This window comes from Zosterops lateralis (genome assembly GCF_965231275.1).
Source record: "Zosterops lateralis genome assembly, chromosome: 25".
Classification (NCBI taxonomy): Eukaryota; Metazoa; Chordata; class Aves; order Passeriformes; family Zosteropidae; genus Zosterops; species Zosterops lateralis.
This window is the reverse complement of record NC_139785.1, coordinates 2,677,608-2,700,744: the sequence shown is the minus strand read 5'-3', so window position 1 is coordinate 2,700,744 and position 23,137 is coordinate 2,677,608. Positions and strand designations below refer to the sequence as shown.

Here is a 23,137-nt window from a genome sequence, read left to right as displayed (position 1 = left end):
TAATATGAGGTGGCTGGGCTGAAAATTTTCCTGATTTATTGATCAGGAAAAGCTGCCCCAATTCTCAGCCAAAATCTCCTCCTGGGGCACCTTCTGCTCCAGGTGAAATCTTGCACAGAACCAGAAGAGCAGAGGTGAAGAGGTACAAGCCACATTTATCTGTCCTGAACAGGACTCCTGAAATAAAGACCAGTCCAGGCCCAAAATCCCAGGAGGTGAGTTTGAATGTGCCCCTCCTTTAATTTGCTGTGAGACATCAAAGGCAGCTTGCTTTGTTTCCTGGTATACTCAGTATAATGTGAGCACAAATGCTGTTGCAGAGATAATTTTGTTTAGTAGGAGCAGCATTTGGACCAGGTGGAATGCTGGGGATGTTTTCTGTTCACCTGGAAATGAAACAAGGGAAAGACAAAACACAATCAAGCAGCAGCCCTGGCATATTCCCTGCCAAGCACTTTCCTGGGAGCAGCTGCAAAAATCCTCCCACAGCAGAACCCTCATCCTGAAAAGTGACTTCAGGAGCTCTGTAAAAGCTCCCCCAATGTTCTTTTATTCCCATCACCCTTATTTCTAACAGCTTGCTTTGCTTTCCCATTTCTAAAGGCACAGCAGACAAAATTCCTACACTGCAACTTGAGAAAGGAACCAGAGCTCTCCCAAATCCCAAATTTTTGTTTGGGATGGAGGGAACTCAGGGAATTGGGAGGATGCTGTCCCAGCCAGACTGGCCCTTCTGGAATGAGCTCTGAGGTATGAATGGGAACAGAGCAGGGAGTCACTCCTGTGTCTCTCACTTCTCCCAAACCACCACGGCTCCTTTCACTTCTCTGCAGCAGCTCCCCATGGAAATGAGGAGCCAACAGTGCCTGCCCAGCCAGTCCTGCTCTCCCCCAGTGTGGCACAGATGGAAACAGTGTGGGAGCAGTGGGAAAGGCATTCCATACTCCTGCAGCACTATCACAGCCCAGGAATTCCCCTCCTGCCAGCAGAGCAGGGGACACCTGCAGCTGCAGGGCTGGGGAGGGGATGGGAAGGAAAATCCCCCCACCTTTCACCCCCTGAGCACAGGGAGAAGTGAAGGTGCCTCTCCCTGGGCACCTCCCTCCGCTCTGCTATGACCAAGCTTCCCCAAGTCTCACTTCCCAAGAATGATGCCCGGGGCTGGGGTGTGGGAAGTGCTGCTCTTTCAGAGGCACAGCTCCCTGCCAGCCCCACAGGTCCATGAGTAAGGCACTAAACTCAGCTTTTGACTCACCAGGACTGGCCTTGTTTAAAGACACAGGAGAATCTGCTCTGCCACTGCATGTGGACCCCACACTTCCTGAGCCTGAGCTCTTCCCAAGGAAAACTTCTCAACAGTTTTCCTTTTTCCCAAAACAACCTTGTGCAAACAATATTCCTTTTTTATAACAACAGGTGTTGTTTGCTATTTCTGTTACCAAGCCAGTGGGAGAGGTGTCAGCCCTACGGACCAATAATGTGATTTTTTGGTGCAGCATTGTTATAAAATTAATTGTAAATAAACCTTCTGATTTCTACTGCCTCCTGACTGGAGTCAAGCATCTTTATTTCGTGTCCTACTGAGACAACTGGGTTTCTGTTTCTCCAGAAGCAACAATCCTTGGATCTACTGATAACCTCCCTCCTTGGGTGAGCCTGGTGCCAAAGCAGAGCCCACAAAACATAAACTGACCTGGCAGAATTTAATTCCAGTTAATTCAGGTTAAACTCTTTCACTCCACGAGCTCCAATTTCACCTAAAACCACCTTATAAACTTAGAATGGAGAAACAACTGGAATTAGGACAACTTGACCTGAAATTACTCCTGCAGTTGTTTCCTTCAGATAAGGGACACTTAACCCTCCTCCTGATCCAATAAAAAGGGCTGCAATGAGGTGGAGGAGATTCCAGACTGAGACACACTTTATAGTGACTGTAATGAAGTTATCTGGAAGTCTCCTGGAGATAACACTGTGACCTGCAGACCCAGATCAGCTCTGATAACACTCCCTGCCTGAACCAACCTCCAGGTGCTTTTACTCTGCTCATTCTGAAATATCCCACCATGATATTTCACTTTTTCCAGCTGAGTATTACAAAGCCAACTGAATTCATCATTTGACAGTACTCAAAATTAAATCAATAATCATCTTATTCCCATTTTTGCTTTCCTTAACTATCTTTAGGTTAAGAAGTGAGGAGACATCACTTAACTAGGGTTTAAAATCAGAGTCTCTGTTTGTGTCTTGAGTGGATTCCTAAAATTCTGGAGGGAAAAATAATCAATTTTAATGGTTTTTTTGTCCTCATGGAGATGAAAACTCCCCCAGACTCACTGGTGTAGTCTCAAGCCAGGAGCAGAACAAAGCAGCCAAAGTGGAGTGGAAGTGGAGTTAAAATCCAGCTGGATTGGAAGAGGAGTGGAAGCTGGAGTGGAAAAGGTTAAAATCCAAAGTGAAAGCAGAGGAAAGTGCAGGGAAAGCTGAGAGGAGCCTCAGTAGGTGGCACTGTCCCTCTCCCTTCCCCAGCCCTGCTCCAGGAGCCTCCTGGGGATGGTGGAAGGACAAAGTCTGCACTTCTCAAGGTCACTGACAGCCCAGGGCCAGAAGAATTGTCTCCACAGCCTGGGCAGACACATCTGGGCTGTCCCACAGCCCCCCTGGGCAGCTCCTTTTCATTTCTCTCCTCTCCACATCCCATTGGGGAGTTGTTTAACGACAGAGGGAATTTCTTTGGCAGCAAACAGAGCAGAGATTCACCCTGAAAACCTGACAGGATGGGTAAGGCTTTGTGGAAGGTGTCCCTGCCCATGGAATGGTTGGAATAAAATCATTTTTAACATTTCTCCCAACCCAAAGCAGCCTGGGATCCCATGGGATGTGAATTCCATCTCCCAAGTCTCCCAGGTCTGCAATTTGGGAATTCAAACTTCCCCCTTGGGGCATAAGGCTACCATAGGAAAATGCAGTTTAATAAAGGGATCTGAAATGAATTGTTCCATCAAGGGAAAAAAACCAACTCCTTGGGGGTTTGAGAGTGGCCAAACGTCTCACTTTGTTTGGGAAGCTTTCTGTCTATAAAACATTGTCAGAAATGCTGCTCCACAAAGATAATCTGAATTTCTATAAAGGCAAATTTCTCTGGAAAAACGGTGGCCACAACATAAAGACACAAAGATGGTAAGGACTGACAAAAACAAAAACCAATACAAACCCAGGGAGAGTAATTTTCAACTTAAAAACATCTCAAATCTGAGGTTTCAAAAACAAAACCCAAAAACTTATCACAAAGCTGGAGAAAATACATGAAAGAGTTTGTGTCAAGTCCAGGTTAATATTCAGGCCAGAAACTGATGATTGGTGAATATAAAGGAAGGTATTTTTGGAGAGCAACCAAGTTGTGAGGAAAAGGACAGACAAACTGATACCTCACCTACCACCCTGGAAGGTAATTTCAGTTTTAAGCACATTTAAGAGATGAAAACACTACTTTGAGAAAAAGATATTAAACATCATGGGAGATCACGGCACTAATTACAAATTACAGCATAACAAACTACACTCATTCCCTTGATAATCTGAATTTTGTTGAATATACAAACGTGAGATTGTTGGGTCTGTGAGTGAAATTATCTCACTGAGAGCTTCACATCACTATAAATTAATTTCTGCACATTAGAACAATTTCCCTCCCTGACCTCTCTGCCCCCCTCCAAAACCACTCACACACTTCAAGAAATTCTGGCTCTTGAATTCAAACTTTCAAGAGGTGAGAACAAACAGCCACCAAAGCCACACCTCCCCTCCCTGCTGTCATTCCTGCCTTCCCTATTATTCCCTTTCCCAGTGGCCAGCCCCCATCCAGTCAGCAGAGAGGAAAATATCAGTGCAGGATTTCTACTTGGAGGGTTTGGAATAGTTTGGTCCCTTCCAAAGCAAACAGCAGAGCCCTGCACACATTCCAGAGAAACCTGGGAAAAGCAGACAAAAGGCAGGGCAAGGCCACTTGGGAAGGAAGGATGAGTGGGAGCTGCTCCCAGGGATCTGGACAGGGGACAGCACCTGCAGGAAGCCTGGGGGGAGGCAGAGCTCACGTTAGGAAGTTGTGTTTGGTTCTGGCACAGGGGGAAAGGCAAACACTGCCAGCCTGGGTCACACACAGAACTGTCCCAGCAAAGGCAGCAAGTGTTTCCTGTCATTACACACAGCACGGGGCAGAAATGAGCACAGGGCTCTGCTTATCCTGACTAACCTGGCTTTGGACCCACCAAATCACCCCCAAATCCCTGCTGCTGCAGCCCTGGGAGGGTGGCTTTAGACACACCAAATCGCCCCCAAATCCCTGCTGCTGCAGGCCCCTCCCTGGCAGGGTGGCTTCAGGACCCCCAAATTCCTGTTCTAACCCTGTCCCTGCCCCTTTTCTGCGAGGGTGGCTTCAGACCCACCAAATCACCCCCAAATCCCTGCTGCTGTTCCAACCCTCTCCCTGCTCCTTCCCCAAGAGAGTGGCTTCAAAACCATCAAATCATCCCCAAATCCCTGGAGTTTCAGCCCTCTCCCTGCTCCTTCCCTGGGAGGGTGACTTCAGACCCACCAAACCATCCCCAAATCCCTGTTCCAGCCTTCTCCCTGCTCCTTCCCTGCCAGGGTGGCCTCAGACCCACCAAATCACCCCCAAATCCCTTCTCCTTCTCTGGCAGGATGGTTTCAGGACCCCCAAACCATCCCCAAATCCCTGCTGCAGTTCCAACCCTCTCCCTGCTCCTTCCCCAGGAGGATGGCAGCAGGAAGGACAAGCTGCAGCAAGCCAGCTCTCCCCAAGACAGGTTTCCATCAAGGCACCCTCCAAAGCTGTTTACAGCTGCTGAAGGAACACTCTCACACCCTGAGGAACGTGATTATCATATTACTTGGCTTTTTCTAAAAGAAAAAAAAAAAAAAATAAGTGTGTGATTCAAAATTCCAGGGGAAGTGAAGAGATCTCCCAGAAAGAAGAGGACACACCTCCCCAGACTGCACCAGCTTTTCCCAACATGCCTGTGTTGGTTTAAACTCCTCAGGGTTGGTGGTGTTGGGTTGTTTTTTGGGTTATTTTTTAGTGCTCCTTGCTCTGACAGCATCACTTTGTATTCCAGAGGTGGGTTAAGGAGCTGGAGCACAGCCATGCACACCTGGCAGGTTTTTTTATTCCAGTGGAATGATAAAGCTGATGGTTCTGGAAGAGTCACTGCATCCAAAATACCACAGCAGATTGAGCAGCAGCAATTTTCTGAGCAGATTAAAACCAGAAAGTGTCACAGACTGTTTTAAATAGGAATTAAAAATAAATAAATAAATAGATAAAGGTAGAGAAAGGCAACCCATGGCTGGAGTCAAGACATGCACACTTGGAAATAAGAAATGCAGCCACATTCAGCCCAAGTCTGAGGGGCTGAAGATCCTGACAGGATCCAAAAAAACAACTTGTGAGTGCTCATTGCCTTCCAAACTCTGAGCTCTGAATGCAAATCCCTGCAGGGACTGGCAGTGGGATGAGTGATGAGAGCAGGGGGAGTGTCCCAGCCCAGGACTGGCACAGCTGGGAGAGCTGAGGGAGGCCCCACAAGGTGTAGGAACACTCGTTTGAGTTTGAGAGAATTGTAGCTTGCTCAGTAGTTGCTAACATTTTTTTTTTTTAAGGAAAAGTTTCTCATGAAAGCTTTTTCTCAAAACAACTTTAGTAAATACCTGTCTTTTCTCAAAACAATTTTTGTTCAGCTGGTGGTTTTTGTTTCTTTAGTTTAATCAATAGCATTAAAGAGGTGTTGTTTTTATTCACTGATCATGGCAAGTCTGTATCAAAACACCTTATCAAAGGTAGCAAGAATTTAGGAAATAAACTTTTCTTTTTCTACACTCCTCACCTTCTGGATTATTTGGAGTCTTTTGTGTCCTACAGGGACACCAGCAGGATGTGTGGGGATATTCCCACCCCAAACTTGGTGTGTGTGGGTCATTTATTGCAGCCAACAGGGTCACCCCCTTTCTCTGGGACAAAGAATGGGGAAATCCACATCCTCACACTGATTTAAACACATATTCTCACACTGATTTAAACCCACATCCTCACACTGATTTAAACACATATTCTCACACTGATTTAAACTCACATCCTCTCACTGATTTAAACCCACATTCTCACACTGATTTAAACCCACATCCTCACACTGATTTAAACCCACATCCTCACACTGATTTCAATTATTCACAGACACGTTTTTCCATCCCTGCCCAAAGAGAAAACACCTACAGACAATGCAGGAAGGTGAATTTCTTGCTCCAACCCCTACAATAAGAACATGGCACAGACTTTGCTGAGAGCACAGAGCCCTGGGGGAGCTGTGTCCCCACTGCCAGCAGCACCCAGGGACACCTCCAGAGGTGGCAGATGACACATTTTCCAGCCAGGAGCACCACTAGAAGCAGGATGGAAGGGCAGTCCCTGCTGCAGAGCCAACCATGCAGACCAGGGGAGGGGGAAAAGCCTGGGAATCACAGACAGGAAAAGCAGGAGCTGCCCAGGGTGGGGAGGCTGCAGCTTTGGCTTACCATACGTCTCGGATCTACTCTCCTCAGAACTAGACTTTGTCTTCTTGGAGGAGCTATCTGCACGAGAGCAGGAGAAAAGGAGAGAGAGATATAGAAAATATGGAGACCAAACATGAGGAAAAAAAAAAATCATGAAAAAAACACAGATTTATCCGGGTTAAATCGTGCAAAACACAAATAAGATGTGAACAAAAAACACAGGTGGAACACTTGGAATAAGGGGTGAATAATACACGGAGACACAGGTAACACAGAATCTGTTACAGGACACGACCAAAGGAGTTCTCTGCAGATAAAAACCACTCCGAGCACAGAGACTCTGCCAGGGTTTCTCCCCCAGAGTCAACAACCAGCCCAGGCACAGCAGTTCAGCATCCTGAATTCACCCCTTGGAAAGAAAAGGCTTTTCTGCAGTGCACAGCTCCCCTATCAAAGCACAGGTAACAGCTCTCCACACTGCAGTGACTTCCTGCAAATTAAGATTACAGGGATTCCTGAAGCTCGTTTCTGGAGAAGTTAAATTCCTTCTATGAAATGAGTTCACAGCCTGAGACCTCCCCCAGCCTTTTACATTACCTATCCCAAAGGACAAAGGAAAAGAAGATGAGCACTAAACCATTTTTTTTTCCCTTACAGAATGTTTTTACTGGCATTTAAAGCCCATTTTCATTTATTTTGTGTGCAGTGGAAGGACTCGCAGAAACACCCATTTCCAGGGTGGTTTATAAGCCCTGTGCACATCTTACAACCTGTGCCCCCTTCCCCTTCTCCTCCCCTGTGCTCCCCAAGCCCCAGGGAAAAGCCTGAATGCACAGACAGGAAAAATGCACCTTGCACGGGGCCAGGAGGCTCAGACAGGAGCCTGGCAGGCTCTGGGGGAGTGAGAGAGAACAAAAATCCTCTGTGCACCCTCATTTCCCCAGTTTAACTAAAGTAAAATCAGGCTAAAGGAAAGTGGGATAGCAAATCCTTTAAAATGAGGTGTTTATATTCCAACAGGTCACCTTGGGAAGCACAAATTCACTCTGCAGGTGGCAGAGAGGGATCAAAATCTACTAAAAAAAGCAAAATAAACACCCCAAAATTAAAACCCCAGCAGGGAAACCTGGCCCTGGCTGAGCCAAGCACATCTCCAGTTTCAGACTGCACTAAAGAACTTCTCACAGCTAATTACAGCCTCTGCCTCCTGCCTTAGCTGGAAGTGGAAGTTGTTACAATTATTTACTGATACACTAATCCGGGTTGATTGTGAGGGTGGTTTAAAATCAAGCCCACATCCATTTCAGTGCCCACATCACCTTTGCAGAACAACACAGCTCCGAAAACCACATTAAAATAATTTTTTATTCTGCTCCCCAGTGCTTTTGTTTGGTTTTTTTTTTTGGAATTTCAGGACTTTACCTGTGGGATCGAAGTCGTGGGTGCTGCTGCAGCGCTCGACCTTCTGCTTCTTGTCTGCTGGAGACTCTCTGCTCAGAATGCTGCCGTGTCTGGGGCACAGAAAAGCACAAAAGCCTCACTGCAGAGCCCCCAGGGGCTGCCCTGCTCCTCACCCAGCTCTGCCTCCTCGCCAGAAATTCAGATTAAAACGCAGGCATCGGGTTGGCTTTAAAAAATTTATTCCCAGGCGGAATTGAAAGGGGAAAATGATCTCCCTTGCAATCTCTGGGAGTGGGTCCAAGGTTCCAGGAACAGTCCTGGAAACCTCCAGAATTGGTAACAGCAAGTGCATTCTCTTTATCACTCGGCATCAGCTCGTATTTTATCTTAAAAGCCAAATAAATTTAATGGGAAAAAAAATCCCTCCTGAAATCTGAACTCTCCCAGCAAACTTTAAATATCTCAGCATGGCAGAATTAAAGATTTAGAATATTCCCAGAGGGGAAGCACCTGCACATCCTGCACCAGCAGTGTCCCCTCCCTTCCCTGAGCATCTCAAAGCTCAGGTAAGGTGAGCCCCCAGCCATGTCACACTATGCAAATGTCACCCCATGCCAAAATAAACCTATTTTTGGCACCTTATCCCCATCTGGATATTGATTTCCTCACATCTGTCATGGCTACTACAAGCTGTGTTTGTACATATATATATTTATTTATTTAAATATATATATTTAAATATATTAAACTTTTTATATATTAAATATATTAAATTTATAGATTAAATATATTGAATTAATTTATGTATTAAATATGTTAAATTAATTAAACTTTTTATCTATTTAAATATATGAAATTTTTAAAAAGCTTTCCCCCCTGCAAAAACGCTGCAGCATAACTTACAATACAGATTAAAAAAAAAAACCAACAAATTTCAGGAACTCACCTCGAAGGTTTTTTGAGAGGAAACCTGAAAAAAAAAAAAAAAAAAAAAAAAGAAGTTTAAGGAACTTTTATCTTTTGATATTTGGTTAAATACAAACAGTTCTTTTACACTTCTGTGGTGCCTCCACAAAAACAATCCCTGTTTTCATGGAACTCCATGAACTTGCCATCTTGGAGACAAGTGCAACAAAGTTGAAATTAAATTACCCATCCCAAGTGGCATTACACACACAGATAACAAAAGCAACAAATCCAATGCTGAAGGGAGAAAAAAGTTTATTTGTATTTTTTTAAGTGAGGAAAACATGAAATTTATGAATCCAGGACTTTTTTTTCCTTGAATTCCTGACAGAACAAGGTGGGTGCCCCTCCAGCTCAAGGCACCAAAACTTCTCCTCTCATAAAACACAATTATTTCCTTCTCAGCCTTAAAAATTCAGCTCCATCCCTACTCCATTTCTGGTTTAGATCCTTCAGTTGGAAGGCAAAACACAAATTTAGAGGCAAGAACAGGTAACTTAAATCACTTTTTGCTCTAAATGAAGACTCTGCAGATGATTTAGAGCTGATAATTTACCCACATATATAAAATATATATTCTTAATGCATTTTTTCCTATTTATATATATATTTATATATTGTATATACATATATATATTTATATATTGTAGATAAATATATATATTTATATATATTATATATATTATATATATTATATATATTATTATATTGTATATAAATATATAGATTTATATATTATATTTATATATTATATTTTCCTATTTTTCAAGAAGTGCTTGGGTGAAGGACTAGAGGAAAAGAAATTCAAGCCCACACATTTTGAACACCACAGAGGTTACCAGGGCAACAAATCACCATTTTATTCCTAAATTTTATTTTATGTTTTCAGTTTCAACAGACCAGGTTGGTAAGGACCAACATTCCCCCCATGGTTAAGGGATGGGAACAGGACAACAGGAGAGGGACGAGGAGCAGCTCCAGAGTCAGGCTCAGGCTGGGATCTTCTCCAGGATGAGTGGAAGGATGGGAGGGAACAGCTCAAGGTGAACAGCAGCAGGAATTTCTCCATGGAAAAGTTGCTAAATCTTGGCAGGGGCTGCCCAGGGAGGTTTGGGGTCCCCATCCCTGCAGGATTTGGCATTTCTGGGATCCTGAGCTCAGCAATGGCCCCATCCCAGAGCTGGTCCAACACATAAACCAAACCATTCTCCCAGAGTTTCCCAGACCATTACAACCAGGATTCCAGCACTAAACTGCCCCAAATGTCCTCCTGTCACTGTCACCTCCTCTTGTCACCTCCTCTTCCCTCGATGGCTCCACCTCGAGCAGCCCAGGCAGGACAAGCCCAGTCCAATAACTCATTTCTCTGGTTTGTTCTGGTGAAGTGAAGAGCCATGAAAACCCTGCCAAAGTGCCATTAATGCTTCACCAAACTACACAGGGGGCAGCTTCCCTTAAGTGAGATTCATTTCTAGATTTACAGCACAAAATTGATAGATTTCTAATATTTTTTCTAATTTTTTTTCTAATTTTTTTTCTAATTTTGGGTAGAATTTAGTGTGGGTTTCCCTGTGACTCCCAGCTCAGCGTACAGGTAAGTAAATTAACAAACCAAAATAAAACACCTCCATGAACCCAAAGAACTGGACCTGGTTGTGCTCTCCATACAAACATCTCAACTGCTCCACAGCACCAGCTACAACTCAGCAGGAACAAAATACCAGTTATGAGTGCAAAGAAAGCAGCCAAAGATCAACATTAATCCCCAGAGTGTCCCTTCCCATCACCTGCAGACCCCGAGAGGCTGCCCAGGACCAGCCCTAACCCTGTCCTGCAGTGAGAGCCACAGAGGGTGGGTGGATACACCCAAAACTGTCCAACCCCCTGTGCAAACATGCACTAATATGGAGCTCCACAGCCAGCTCCTGATGGATGACACATTAGGCAAAGGGAAATTAAAATGTTGTCTGCCTGTTCCTGAAAGTAATTACCCCACAGCAAGACATTTGCCATCTTTCAGATAACAGCGTGGAATTCAGCTGAACTACCAGCAGCAGGCTTCCAAATTAAGGGGGGTAGATAGGGCTTGTGATTGCATAAACAGCAAAAAGTTAATTAATTGAAGGCAAGGCCTCCTTCCTCCTGCCCCCAAAAGCTTTATTTTAATCTTAAAAGTCTGGGAAATCCACTCTGGTTCAAAGAAGAAACATCCTCTCCTTGTTCTGCTCTACCTGCAAAGCCACATCTCTGTAGCATGTCATCCTCCCCTTTACAGATTCCAGCCAGTGAAGGAGGGACAAGACAGCTTGAATCCCAAAGGAAAGCAAACCAAAGTCATCTCAGGCCAATCTAACCCTGCCTGAACCCTGAGCAGCCAACAGATGCAGCAGCAATCAAGAGTTTCACTGAAATGCAGAAAAGAGAAAAAAAAAAAGAATCCAGGAAAAGACACTTAGGATGAATTACATCTCATTTTTTTTATCTGATGCATTTGAACATTTGAGCTGCATAAAAAACCCTATCACCATTGGTAAATATTTTAACAAAGCATTTTAGTGACAAACTTTATCCTGCAGAGGTTCTCATCAGCCCCCAGAACTGCAGGGTCTGTTCCTGCAGAGTTTGTGGACAACACCAAGGGAGTTCAGTGTTGTTCACTCACAAATGTCCTATTTTCCAGGTCCAGAAGTTGTGTAAAACCTTTCTGCTTGTTATACCTAGACTGGTGATTAATTATTTAGGAAGGAACTTTAAAGTTTTTGTAAATAAAGCAGCACTGAAAACACCGGAATCTTTTCTGTGCTCTGACGTTACCGGTGAATATGAAATTCCTGTGGGGTGGGAGCCAAAAATCCCCTGTGCCTGATCCCCCAGTTTTCTGTGAGCTGTGCTCCAGCTGGATGGCGCAGGGGGCCAGGATCTGGCTCTGGAGAATCCTCTTCCCTGGGAAGAGACCCCAGCCCAGGGCTGAGCCCCCAGCCCAGGCAGCTCCAGAGCCCCTGGGACACCCAACAGCCTCCTGAGGCTCCTCCTTGTCCCAGGCAGGCAGAGATGGGGAGCAGAGATGGGGAGAGGGGACAGGATGGGGAGCAGGGATGGAGAGCAGGGAGAGGTTGAGGAGCAGGGATGGAAGCAGGGACATGGTGGGAGCATGGACAGGCTGGGGACCAGGGATAGGGAAAGGGGACAGGTTGGGAGCAGGGATGGGGAGAGGAGACAGGATGGGGAGCAGGGATGGAGGCAGGGAGAGGTTGGGAAGTAGGGATGGAGTCAGGGACGTGGGAGCAGGGACAGGGAGCAGGGATAGGGGAGCAGGGACATGGTGGGGAGCAGGGAAGGGGAGCAGAGAAGGGGAGCAGGGACAGGATAGGAGCAGGGATGGAGGTAGGGAAGGGGAGCAGGGATGGAGGCAGCAGATCATCCCAGCAAAGTCTCTGGGTGCTGCACAACCACCAATCCATACTCTCCTGCCTTTCGTTTGCTCCACAGGTATTCCCTAAAATCACAGCAGGAAAGGGATGGGCTTTGCCCAGCCAGGCTGAAGGTGAAGCTCTCCAGCCCCCAAAATCCCTCCCCTCCTGGATCTGAAATCATTCCTGGGCACCAAGTCATGAAATCACAGAAATTTCAGGTGGAAGGGCCAGCTGAGCTGAGGCTGCAGCACTGATCCTTGCTGGGAGCACTCAGCACCACACTCCTCCCTTTTCCCATTCCCCTGCCTGAATACCACCTGGAGGACATCTCTCATCTCTCAAACACTGTGTCACTACAGCAGGAAATGGAGTAAAAATGGATAAAAATCCGATCAAAGACCACAGAGGAGCTCCCATGAGTTTATCTTGTTTCAGTGCAACTGATCTGCACTTGGAAATAACATTAAATGTGAAAACAGCCTTGAAAATCCCCTCACTGTGCTACAGCACCCAGCACAACATAATTCAAATTAAAATACATTTCACCTCCTACTGTAAACAGCAGCAAGAAGGCAGAGCAGGGTGTGGTGAACAGCTGGAGCCTCAATTCCAAAGGGAGCTGGCAAGTTTAGGCTCCACGATAAAAACCCTGTAGACATTTTGTCTGATAACTGATGAACATCAGCACATTTCCAAACGGGTTGTTCCACTCTCCCCAACACCAGCACCAATTATAAGCCAAGTCAGATTTTTTTGTTTTTAAAACACTGGGTCCGAATAATTTGAGTCATTTAAATGCATCAAGTGACTGAAAGTGTGTCTTCTTAGTCACGGTGCATTAGGAAAATCTATTTAAGTGAGGAAAATACACCTACGAGCACTAACACAGGATTAAACATTGCATTTCAGGTTAGCTCACACATCTCCACCACCAGCCAGTGCCTAATAACCACCTTAAAGCCAAGCAGAAAAAAAAAAATAAAAGGTAATTTGAAGACTTAATGTGTCAAAAAAAAAATAGGAGAGCAGGGGAGGATTCCCAGCTTCCAGCAGTACAAAGCATTCCATTCTAGGTTGAAAATATAGCTGACCATAAATAGCACAGCATCCAGATAACCATGTTGGGGCTTTTTCTTTTTTTTTTTTTTTTCCTCTCCTACTAAAATATTACCAGAATTCAAGTAACTGCTATCTCCAAAGCTGATCAAAGAGAAAAATATTTAGATTCAGACAAAGGCCTCAACCTTGGAAATATTTATTCATGTGCCTAACTTTAGTTCCAGGGCTGCTCTCACAGGCCTGAAATGAAACTTGTGTGTGTGTGTGCAAGGAGAAATGACTCCAACTTGTGCCCAGATGAGTAAGAAACGTTGTGAAACCCGCGCAGGAGAGAACAGCCAAAAAACTGCTTGCTTGACAGAACTAATCTTTAATTAGGAGATGAACAGTTGCAAAGGAAGCTGCTTCAGTGCTTTATTAGGTTCATTTAAATAAGATGTTGCTTGTTGCTGGAAAAAAAATCCCTCTGAATGAATGGTGGATTTCAAAGAAAAGCAGCCAACACAACTGATGATGCCAAATTCAGGAGGAGAAACAGGACCAGGGTTCATCATTGGTCTTTTTGACACGTTTAGAAGAAGAGGAAAATCAAAGGTTATCTCAAAGTCCCCCCCAGTAAAAACCCCAAACTCTGGCTTTTTAAAATCTCATCCTAATTCAGGAGGTCTCCACCAAGTCATGAGTCATGAGAAGCCTTTGGCCACCATCAGCTCCATGGATTTTGGTGAAAAGTGATTTAAATTCACTCAGAATTCCAGAATGGTTTGGGTTGGAAGGACCTTAGAGCTCATCCTGTAATAGGCAGGGAAACCTTCCACTGTCCCAGGCTGCTCCCAGCCCCATTTATCCCTTGGACAGTGCCAGGGATGGGTGTTCAGGATTTGGGAATGCTGAGCAGGATTGTTCTCTCCTCTTGTTCATCTATCCCCAAACAGATCCTGGAAAAAACAGTCTTTTTTCTTTGGTGACAGGTAAAAATCACTGAACAATTCCAGGACTATTCCTAGCGCATCCAGCTCCTTTCACACCTATTAAACTTCATTTCCAACACCCTGATTGGAGCTCACTGACAGCACTCAGAGAAATGATGCATTTTCTCTCGAAACCTGGGAGCTTTAAGTGCCCTGAAAGCACAGTAAGCACTGACATAAACGCTATTCTGCAAATAACTCCCAGAATTTCATCTGGGAAGAGACAGAATGAAAGAAAAACAAGGAAGGGGATTTGTTTTCCAGCGTTGCAGAGGCACAGATCCACCAGAGCAGGTTTTTAAAAGCCCTGACAAAGGTTTCAGGGGAGAGTGCTGACATGGAACAGCTCCATGGAGCTGAAGGCAGTTTTGTGTCCCAGGGAAAAGGACACAGGGCAGGGGGAGAGCCAGAGGAGCTGAGCAGGTAACAACTGACAGGGAAAACATGGATACAGCAAGTGGAGAGCTGCAGCAAGTGTTTTCTCCTCTTGGAAAAGAGGAGAAAACACAGGCACCAACTGCAGGAAGCACATCAGCCAGCCTGGGACAGCCCTGATCCAACAGAGCCAGTCCAGTCACGTCCTCACTCACATCCCTTCCATCCCCAGCACAACCCACGGCAAGGGCAGCTTTCTGCTGGATCATCTTTTCCACAAATCAAAGCACTGAAGGCTCAGGAAACCACTGAGGTTTTTCCCTAAATAAAATAACAACCCCAAAAGTCACTGCACAGCAATGGGAACACACTGGGCCCACGGAGCAGGGAAACAGGGACCCCAATGTGGAGGATTCCTGGGAGCTGTCAGAGCCTAAGGATGGATTTTGGGGATAAATAAAATAACAACCCCAAAACTCATTGCACAACAATGACAACGGATTGGGCACAGGGAGCAGTGGAACAGGGATCCAAATGGGGAGGATTTCTGGGAGCTGTCAGAACCTACAGATGGATTTTAGGGATAAATATCAACCCCAAAACTCATTGCATAGCAATTGGAACAGATTGGACACATGGAGCAGGGAAACAGGACCCAAATGGGGAGGATTCCTGGGGGCTGTCAGAGCATAAGGATAGATTTTAGAGATAAATAAACCCAAAACTCACTGCACAGCAATGGCAATGGATTGGACACATGGAGCAGGGAAACAGGGACCCCAATGGGAGGATTCCTGGGGCTGTCAGAGCCCAAGGATGGATTTTGGGAGCTGCAGGGAGGCAGGAGGGAGGCAGGCTCTGCAGCTCAGTGTTATTTTTGTGGCAGTCCGAGGCAGGCAGCACAGCTGACGCAGTGACTCACAGAGGAATCCTCACTGGCATTATTAACCTTGCACTGCTGACAGCCCCATGGACAGGAGTTGTTGCCTTCAGAGAAGGAAATTTAGTGTCAAACTCCCCCTGAACATCCCCAGCAGCCTCAGTGCTGCATTAGCCTTCATAAAACATCAGCAAATGCCTCTCACTCAATATTATTTCATTTTTCAGACCACTAACATCTCTATCCATAACCAGAACAGGCCATTCAATTTTCCTTTTAGCAGAGAAAATGCAGAGTAGCCAAGAGAGCCCATCAGCATATTTCCTGATGGATCAGGGCATGGATCAATGCAAGGGACTGGTGCTATGGCAACCAACGTGCTGAGCCAAACACTTAAACTAGGTTAAGATGAATTTGATAAAAATCAAAGTCTGGAAGGCTGGCAAGTTCCATCTGTAGGATGGGGAGGGTCAGGGCTCCAAGATTTTCTACAGGGAAAGAGAATTCCACTGGTGCCTTGGCTTCACAGGATGCTTCCTCTTTGAGCTTCAAAATATTAAATATATACAGATTTCTCTTTCATTCCTGTGGTTGGCTCTGGGTGAGGGCTTCATCAAGAGGGGTGAAGAAAAGGTGGCAGCATGAGAAGGGAGCAAGAAAAGAGGAAAAAGAAACCAGCTTAAAATTCTGAAAGGAAAACAGAACGCAAAGATAAATCTTCTCCATAAAACAAACAGCAAGAATCTGGAGATTTGCCTCCACACATGGAATTTCCTGATGGTACAGGAATGTATCATCATCCTCTGCCCTGTAAAAATGACAAGCAGGCTGCTCCGAGTTTACTACAGCCAGCTGTAGCTCTTTCCTCAGTGTCCTTCCCTGTGAAACCCTGACAGGGGAAAGGTTTCAGCCTCCCTGTGAACAGCAGCATGGGGAAAAGGAAGAAGAAAAAGCATCTCCAGAGAGGTTTCACCCACAGTTCAGTCATTCAGCCCCAGCCCAAGCAAGTGCCTCAGCTTTTTTTCCATGACACAAGCACTTGGATTTTTCCAAGAGCTGATGTCAGGGCTTTTCATGGAGAAAGAGCTGCATTTAGTGGGCAGGCAGGGAAGGAGGGCTTCCCCAGCAGAGCCACTCTCAATGTGCCCTTTGTGCTGCTCCGCCGCTCGGGCCAGGACCCTGCGAGGACTCTGAGTCCCCGCAGAAACTCTCCAAGGGGAGGGCACAGGGACATTCTCACAGCCAGTGCTGTTCCTCCACTCCTGACTGACTTCCAAGGCTCAGAAGGAGCAGCAGCTTTTCCCTCTGCAGGCCCTGAGGTTGTCACACAAGGCCATTTATTGTTTCATATCCCTGCAAGGGGCTGGAAGCAGCAAACAAATGAAAAGTGGGGAGGGGGCACTGGAGGGAACATAAATAAACCAGGTTGTTTGTGTTTCCTAAATGCTGCCTTTAGATTCAACCCAAAAGCCAGATTTGGGTAAGGTTTGGCCACTGGATGTAGCTCAGAGCAAGCACAAACCCCGCTCAGAAATTGGTGGGGAACAGAGGTTGCCAAATCCAAGGTAATTTCCTACTGGTTTCCCAGCGTGACTGGTTACAAATTACTGAATCTCTCAGTTTTCACCTCTGGGAAAAGAAAAAAAAAACATAAAATTGACAGCTTTGAAACGGGACAAAATTAAACGTCACAAATGCTGAAAGAGGCTCAAGTGTTTTTGCTAAAAAGAGTTCCCAGCAAATGTTCTCATCACAAAAATTCACACACAACGAACGCACGGCAGAGAAGAAACATTCAGGATTTGTTCAGCATTTGTTCCTTTCCAAGCTTTTACTCCATGACCCATTTTACACGAGTGACCAGGTACAGGAGAAAGGTCAAGCTTGTGATTTCAGAAGTTGTAACTCTGTTTTCTCACTCATTTATTTATTTTCAAGTAGGCCACAGACAAATATTCCCAGGCCTAGAGAGCTCAAGGAAGAAAAAGCTGAAATATGCCAATATATGCAAAATATGTCAAATATGAGTTTGGCCATACCAGAAAAGCCCCAAAATATCCAATATGGCAATATATCCAAAATATGTCAAATATGAGTTTGGCCATACCACAAGAGCCTCAAAATATCCAATTGTCTCCATATTTTCACACCATCTTTGCATCCTGAGCTGTTGCTGTTTGGAAGAAGGGAAGGAAGAGGGGTAGAACATGTTTGTTGTGATTCATCCCTGCAGCTTTCACTTCTGAAAAAATCCTCTTAAACCCCTCTGCCCACAGCCTGAAAGCATCAAACCAAGCACTGGGGTTCCTTTTGCGCAGACAGGGCGTGGAGTCCAAATTAACCTGCCCTCCCTAAACTGCAGCTAATTACAGGGAAATGAAATGTTTGCTTGGCTTGCCAATAATTGCAGCGCAGAGCTGGCTCAGTGGCAGCAGCCCCACTCCTCCTCCTCCTCCTCCTCCTCCATGGAGTCTGCAGCAGCTCTCTGCTCAACTAGCCCAAAAAAAAAAAAAAAAAAAAAATAAATAAAAGCAATAAGATAATTTTATTTTCCTAAGCAGAGCAGAGAGACCCAAAGCTGTAGAAAGCCACGGGATTTGCTTTCACCTGACACACAAACACACCCAAGGATGGGATCACTGGTGCTGCCCCAGCGTGGGGAGCAGTTTGTGCATTTCATTAGGCACCAAGCCTAGTTCCTTATTAATGCCATACCCAGCTTGTGGTTGTTATGAACCAGCAACGAGCCTGGTGTGGAAACAGTCCTTAAAAACAGCAAAAGACAGCAATTAGAAAGGGAGGAGAGAGAAAAAAAAAAAAAAAAAAAAACAACCCAACCCCAATCCAACCCAACACGCAGCACGTAATACAACTGGAAATGTAGCTTTCAAAACAGCCCAACGCTGCCTCCAATTAGGCAGCTTTAAGTTTTGCAAATATATGTACAAGGTTCAGAGGCACAGAGGAGTATTTGGCCCAGAGTTCACATTTCTGGAGAGTGAGTACAGTTGCCTGGCACAGGAACACCACACCTCCATGGCCTGGAACTAGTGAGAGTGCCCTGAAGAACCTGCAACAGGACATTTATTATTCCTCCTATGAGTCTTTCAAATGATGCATTAAAGAGTTGACAAGGCTAAGGTGGTGCTGTGCTCCTCAGCATCATCAGCTTTGCCTGGTTCAATGTGTCACTGTCACAAAGGTGAGCAGAGGAAAGGCTGGGAGAATTGGGATTGCTCTGGAGAAGATAAAGGCTCAGGGGTGACCTCATTGTGGCCTTCCTGGAGCTGCAGGAACGATGGAGAGACACTCTTTACAAGGGCTGGGGTGACAGGGCAAGGGGGAATGGCTTCAAACTCACAGAGTGCAGGGTTGGATGGGATATTGGGATGGAATTGTTCCCTGGGAGGGTGCCCAGAGCAGCTGTGGCTGCCCCTGGATCCCTGGCAGTGTCCAAGGCCAGGCTGGAGCAATTTGGGATAGTGGAAGGTGTCCCTGGCCATAGGACTGGATGATTTTTAAGGTCCCTCCCAACCCAAACCATCCTAGAATTCTGTGATTTCCCCTGCCACAGTTGTCACTACGACCTGACAACATCAGCAGCAGCAGCACAGGAGCTCAGCAGCACCTTCCCCCATGGATTTACATATTCCAAAGTTATCATCAGTTTGTCTGACCTCCTGCACAACCCAAAAGTTTCATTAAGTTACTGCTGTGACAAACGAGGTCAGCAGGCACCTCGTCTTAATTTAAATTTCCCTTCAGCCCTCCTTAGGCTGTTTTAAAGGTTCATGTGCATTTACTGCTCTGGAAAATGTAAGCCAAGACTTGCCTGCTCATCAGAACCAGCAGTTTCTAAGTTCAAAGCCAAGCAGACGCTGAACCCAAAAGCACTTCCAGCCCTGCCTTCCCTTCTCCCACTCAGTGATGAACCTTTGGCCAAATTACGCCCATTCTCTGCTTGGGATGTGCAGACAGCATCCACCCCTCTGACCTCTGCAGAGCTTCCAAACACTTCCCAGCTGCCATAAACTAATTTACAGTTAATGTGTCTAAAACCACCCAAAGGCAAAGTGCTCCCAGTGGCTTAATTTACACCGAGGGAAAAATTGGATGCACAGTTTTTACAAAGGGAAGCTGCAGCACAGAGGGAAAATCAAGAAATCATTACCACAGTGTTGCTTAACCTGTACAAGTGTATTTTTAGCTCTTAGTCCTTCACAGCTAATTCTGCTCAAGTTTTCCTCCTGTAGACACAAACACCAAACTATTGGAGCCTAAATTCTAACTAAATGAGCATTTCACCTTGGTGGCTTGCACACCTCCCAGCAGCGTTTGTGTCCCAGCACTCGCTCACATTTGAGGAGCATCCACAGAAAGTTTCTCCACCATACATTGCAGTTTTCCAAAAAAAGAAAATGTTATGTCAGCCGAGCTATAAAGAGATTAGCAGTGCTGTGTACTGGAGTTGGAGCTATCTCAGTTGTTTAAATGGCCTAAGAAGAAAAGCAAGAGGCTTCTGGGATATGCAAACCAATTATTTCTGCCCCCAAACGCAGCTCAGGCTCATAAAACACAAGAGGGAAGATGCACATAGCACACATTGCACGAGGAGGGAAAAAATGTACACAGGCATCTGTGGCATGCTCTGCTCCTTCCCTTTTCATCTCCCCTCCATCTCAGCTACAGCATAAATCCAGAAAGAGTGATGGGAAGGACTGGAGCAGAACACAGGATTAGGATTTCTCAGCAACATCAAGCCCTGCTGCTCCGACTGTAAAATGGAAGATAAAAATCCAGGAGTGAAGCTCCTTGTAAAATGGCTCAAGATCCTGAGAACAGCTTGTGAGTCAAACCCAGAGCTATTAATAGGCCTCTGGATGTGTTTGTATTAATATTTGCCTCTTGGGACTCGTAAAATAAATAAAAATACAAGCAAAAAGAGGGAGAAAAAAAAAAAAACAAACAACCCAACAAATATTTACTCAGGAAAGCTCCCAGCTGCTAAAAGGTGACTGCAGCAAAATCCCCAAGATTTGTGGAAAAGGTATGGATAATAATAATAATAATAATGATATGGAGATGACCAAGGCAGCAAAAATGCCAGATTGGATTTGTTTCCCCACTGGGTTCAGTGACACCCTCAGCTCTTGGTGCCTCCCCCTGATCAGGCAGGATGATGAGAACTGCCAGCCCTCACTGCCTGTATTCATATTTATATTCAAAACAACAACAACAACAACAACAACAAATCCCCCCCCAGCATCTCACAGCCTTCCTACATCACAACCTCGGGTACCAGTACAAAACACTGCATTTTCCCTCAGTGCTGATGGCTGTCACTGTAGCAACACTGCCTCCAATCTGTCCACACCATCACTGGGACTGAGACAATTTAAATTTTAGGACACTTTACGATAAAATAAAATGATAAAAACAAACAGATCGGTGAAAAATGCATTTAGAAAAATAAACCCCACCCAAAATGCTCAGAGATGGTTGCCTGAGTACCAACAGCTAATTTAACATCAACATGGATAAAATATCAGCTTATCAAAAATCACATTCCCTGTGGCTGCTGAGGAAGGTCTGGTATGGAATTACTGGGAAATGGAAAGAAGGGAGTGCTGCCAGCATCTACATCTAAAGCATCTTTCCAGGCTGTCAAAACCTTTGTTCTTGAGCTCAGACACCAAGACACAGATTTGCACAGCAAACACATTAAACTGGCCATTTTCACCATGAAAATACAAAGGAGTAACTCAGGTTCACATAGCAGCTATTAAAAGAGGAAAGGAAAAAAAAAAAAAAGGAGACAAACCTCCCCTCCCACCCTTTTTTCCAGTAGATATTAAAGGAAAAATCCTTTCTCTCTGCTCTGCATGCAAGGCAGGTATTCCTGGCTCAGGGATAGGAACAAAGGCTCGGGGTTACCTGTTCCACACGCCAAAGTCAGCCCAGCAGGGCCATCCCAAGGGCCCATCCCAGGGGAAGGTTCTGATCCCAAATCCTCCCCAGCAGCCTGAGCTGCTCTTTGGTGTTTTCAGGCTTCTCCTCGGGTCTCCTTGGGAGGATCTGCCTGATTGTTCACTGACCACCCAGGGGAGGGAAGAAACTCCACCTCTTCTCTCCCACCTCCTCCCAGGCAGCATCAGGAGCTGCTCATGGGGAGAGAGAGCAGCATCCAGCCATGGCCAGCCCACGGCAACAGGGGAGCAGGGGAGAGGGAGAGAGAGCTGGGATTAGAAAATTCAGCATTTCCAGCTGTTCTGGGGCTGGGAGAGGAGGGCAGGAAAAAATGTGTGTATATATATATATATATATATATATATATATATATATATATATATATATTTGTGTTTATATATATGTGGTGGATGGATGTGTTTGTTCTGTGCACATCTATACGCACGCATATAAATATATATAAAAATAATATATTTTTATATAAATATATATTTAATATAAAAACTTATTTAAATTATTTTATATTATATATTATTTATGTATAATTTATGTATTATTTATATAAAAACATATTTATATTTATATAAATATATAAAAATTATTTTATTTTTATATATTATTTATGTGCAATTTTATATATGTATTATGTGTATACATATACATACTATATATATGTGTATTATGTATATATGTCCTATATATGTATTATGTATGTATATATTTATATGTAAAATTATGTATAATTTTATATATAAGTATATATAATATATACATATTTTATATAAAAATACATATTATATGAATATATATAAAATACTTTTTACATAGCTATTTTTAAGTTTATTTATATTTATATATATTTTTATGTATATATGCGTATTATATACATATATATGTATATATTATATTTATATATATATATATACACATATTTATAGAAATAAAATATAGATTTGTGTGCGTTCCCAGCAGGAAATCCCAACACTGATCCGAGCATCACGAGGCCCAGGAACAAAGGCTTGGCAGAGGGCACTGAGCCTTTCCCCTCAATCCACTGCCAGCCTTTCCCAGGGTCACGCTGGGCACACATTTGCCTTTTCTGGGCACCTGGGAAAGCAGAGCCCGGCAGGAAAACACAACCCCTGGGCTGTTCCACGAGTGGGGAGGAGGAAAAAGGGGAATGAAGCACCTCCGTGCACAGAAGGAAACTCAGAGGTCAAACCAGGGGGGCTCTGGGAGGGTTTTTTGAGCTTCCCCCGGTGGTGAAGCCCCGGGGAAGGATTGCAGGGTGAAGGGGCTGTTTTCTTTTTCTGCCCCAATAAGCTAATGAAGTTTGGGAGCGGTGCTGGCGGGATAGAAATTTCTTCACGCTACACTGTCTGTTTGTGTTTGATTAATGTAAATCTTCCCCGGGCTCAGCTCCCCATTCACTGCCACGTCCAGACAGAGCAGCAAAAACCAACAGCTCTATTTTAGTCCTCGCCATGAAACCCCAGAGAACTCCACCAAACTCACTGCTGTTGATTTGGCTTCAATTA

At 44.8% G+C, this 23,137-nt stretch overlaps 1 protein-coding gene across 2 annotated transcripts in view; it reads right to left on the bottom strand.

Moving 5' to 3' along the window:
* ARHGEF12 (Rho guanine nucleotide exchange factor 12) overlaps window positions 1-23,137 on the bottom strand; it is an 80,897-nt gene that overhangs the window by 37,845 nt on the left and 19,915 nt on the right. Inside the window, exons 2-4 of one of the 2 annotated variants that reach the window (XM_083877856.1) lie at window positions 8,915-8,938; window positions 7,990-8,078; window positions 6,589-6,645 (exon numbers count right to left, since the gene is read on the bottom strand). In XM_083877856.1, coding sequence (XP_083733982.1) covers window positions 6,589-6,645; window positions 7,990-8,078; window positions 8,915-8,938 — 170 coding nt within the window. The remainder of the gene's footprint in view (window positions 1-6,588; window positions 6,646-7,989; window positions 8,079-8,914; window positions 8,939-23,137) is intronic. The other variant, XM_083877857.1, reaches the window with a different exon arrangement.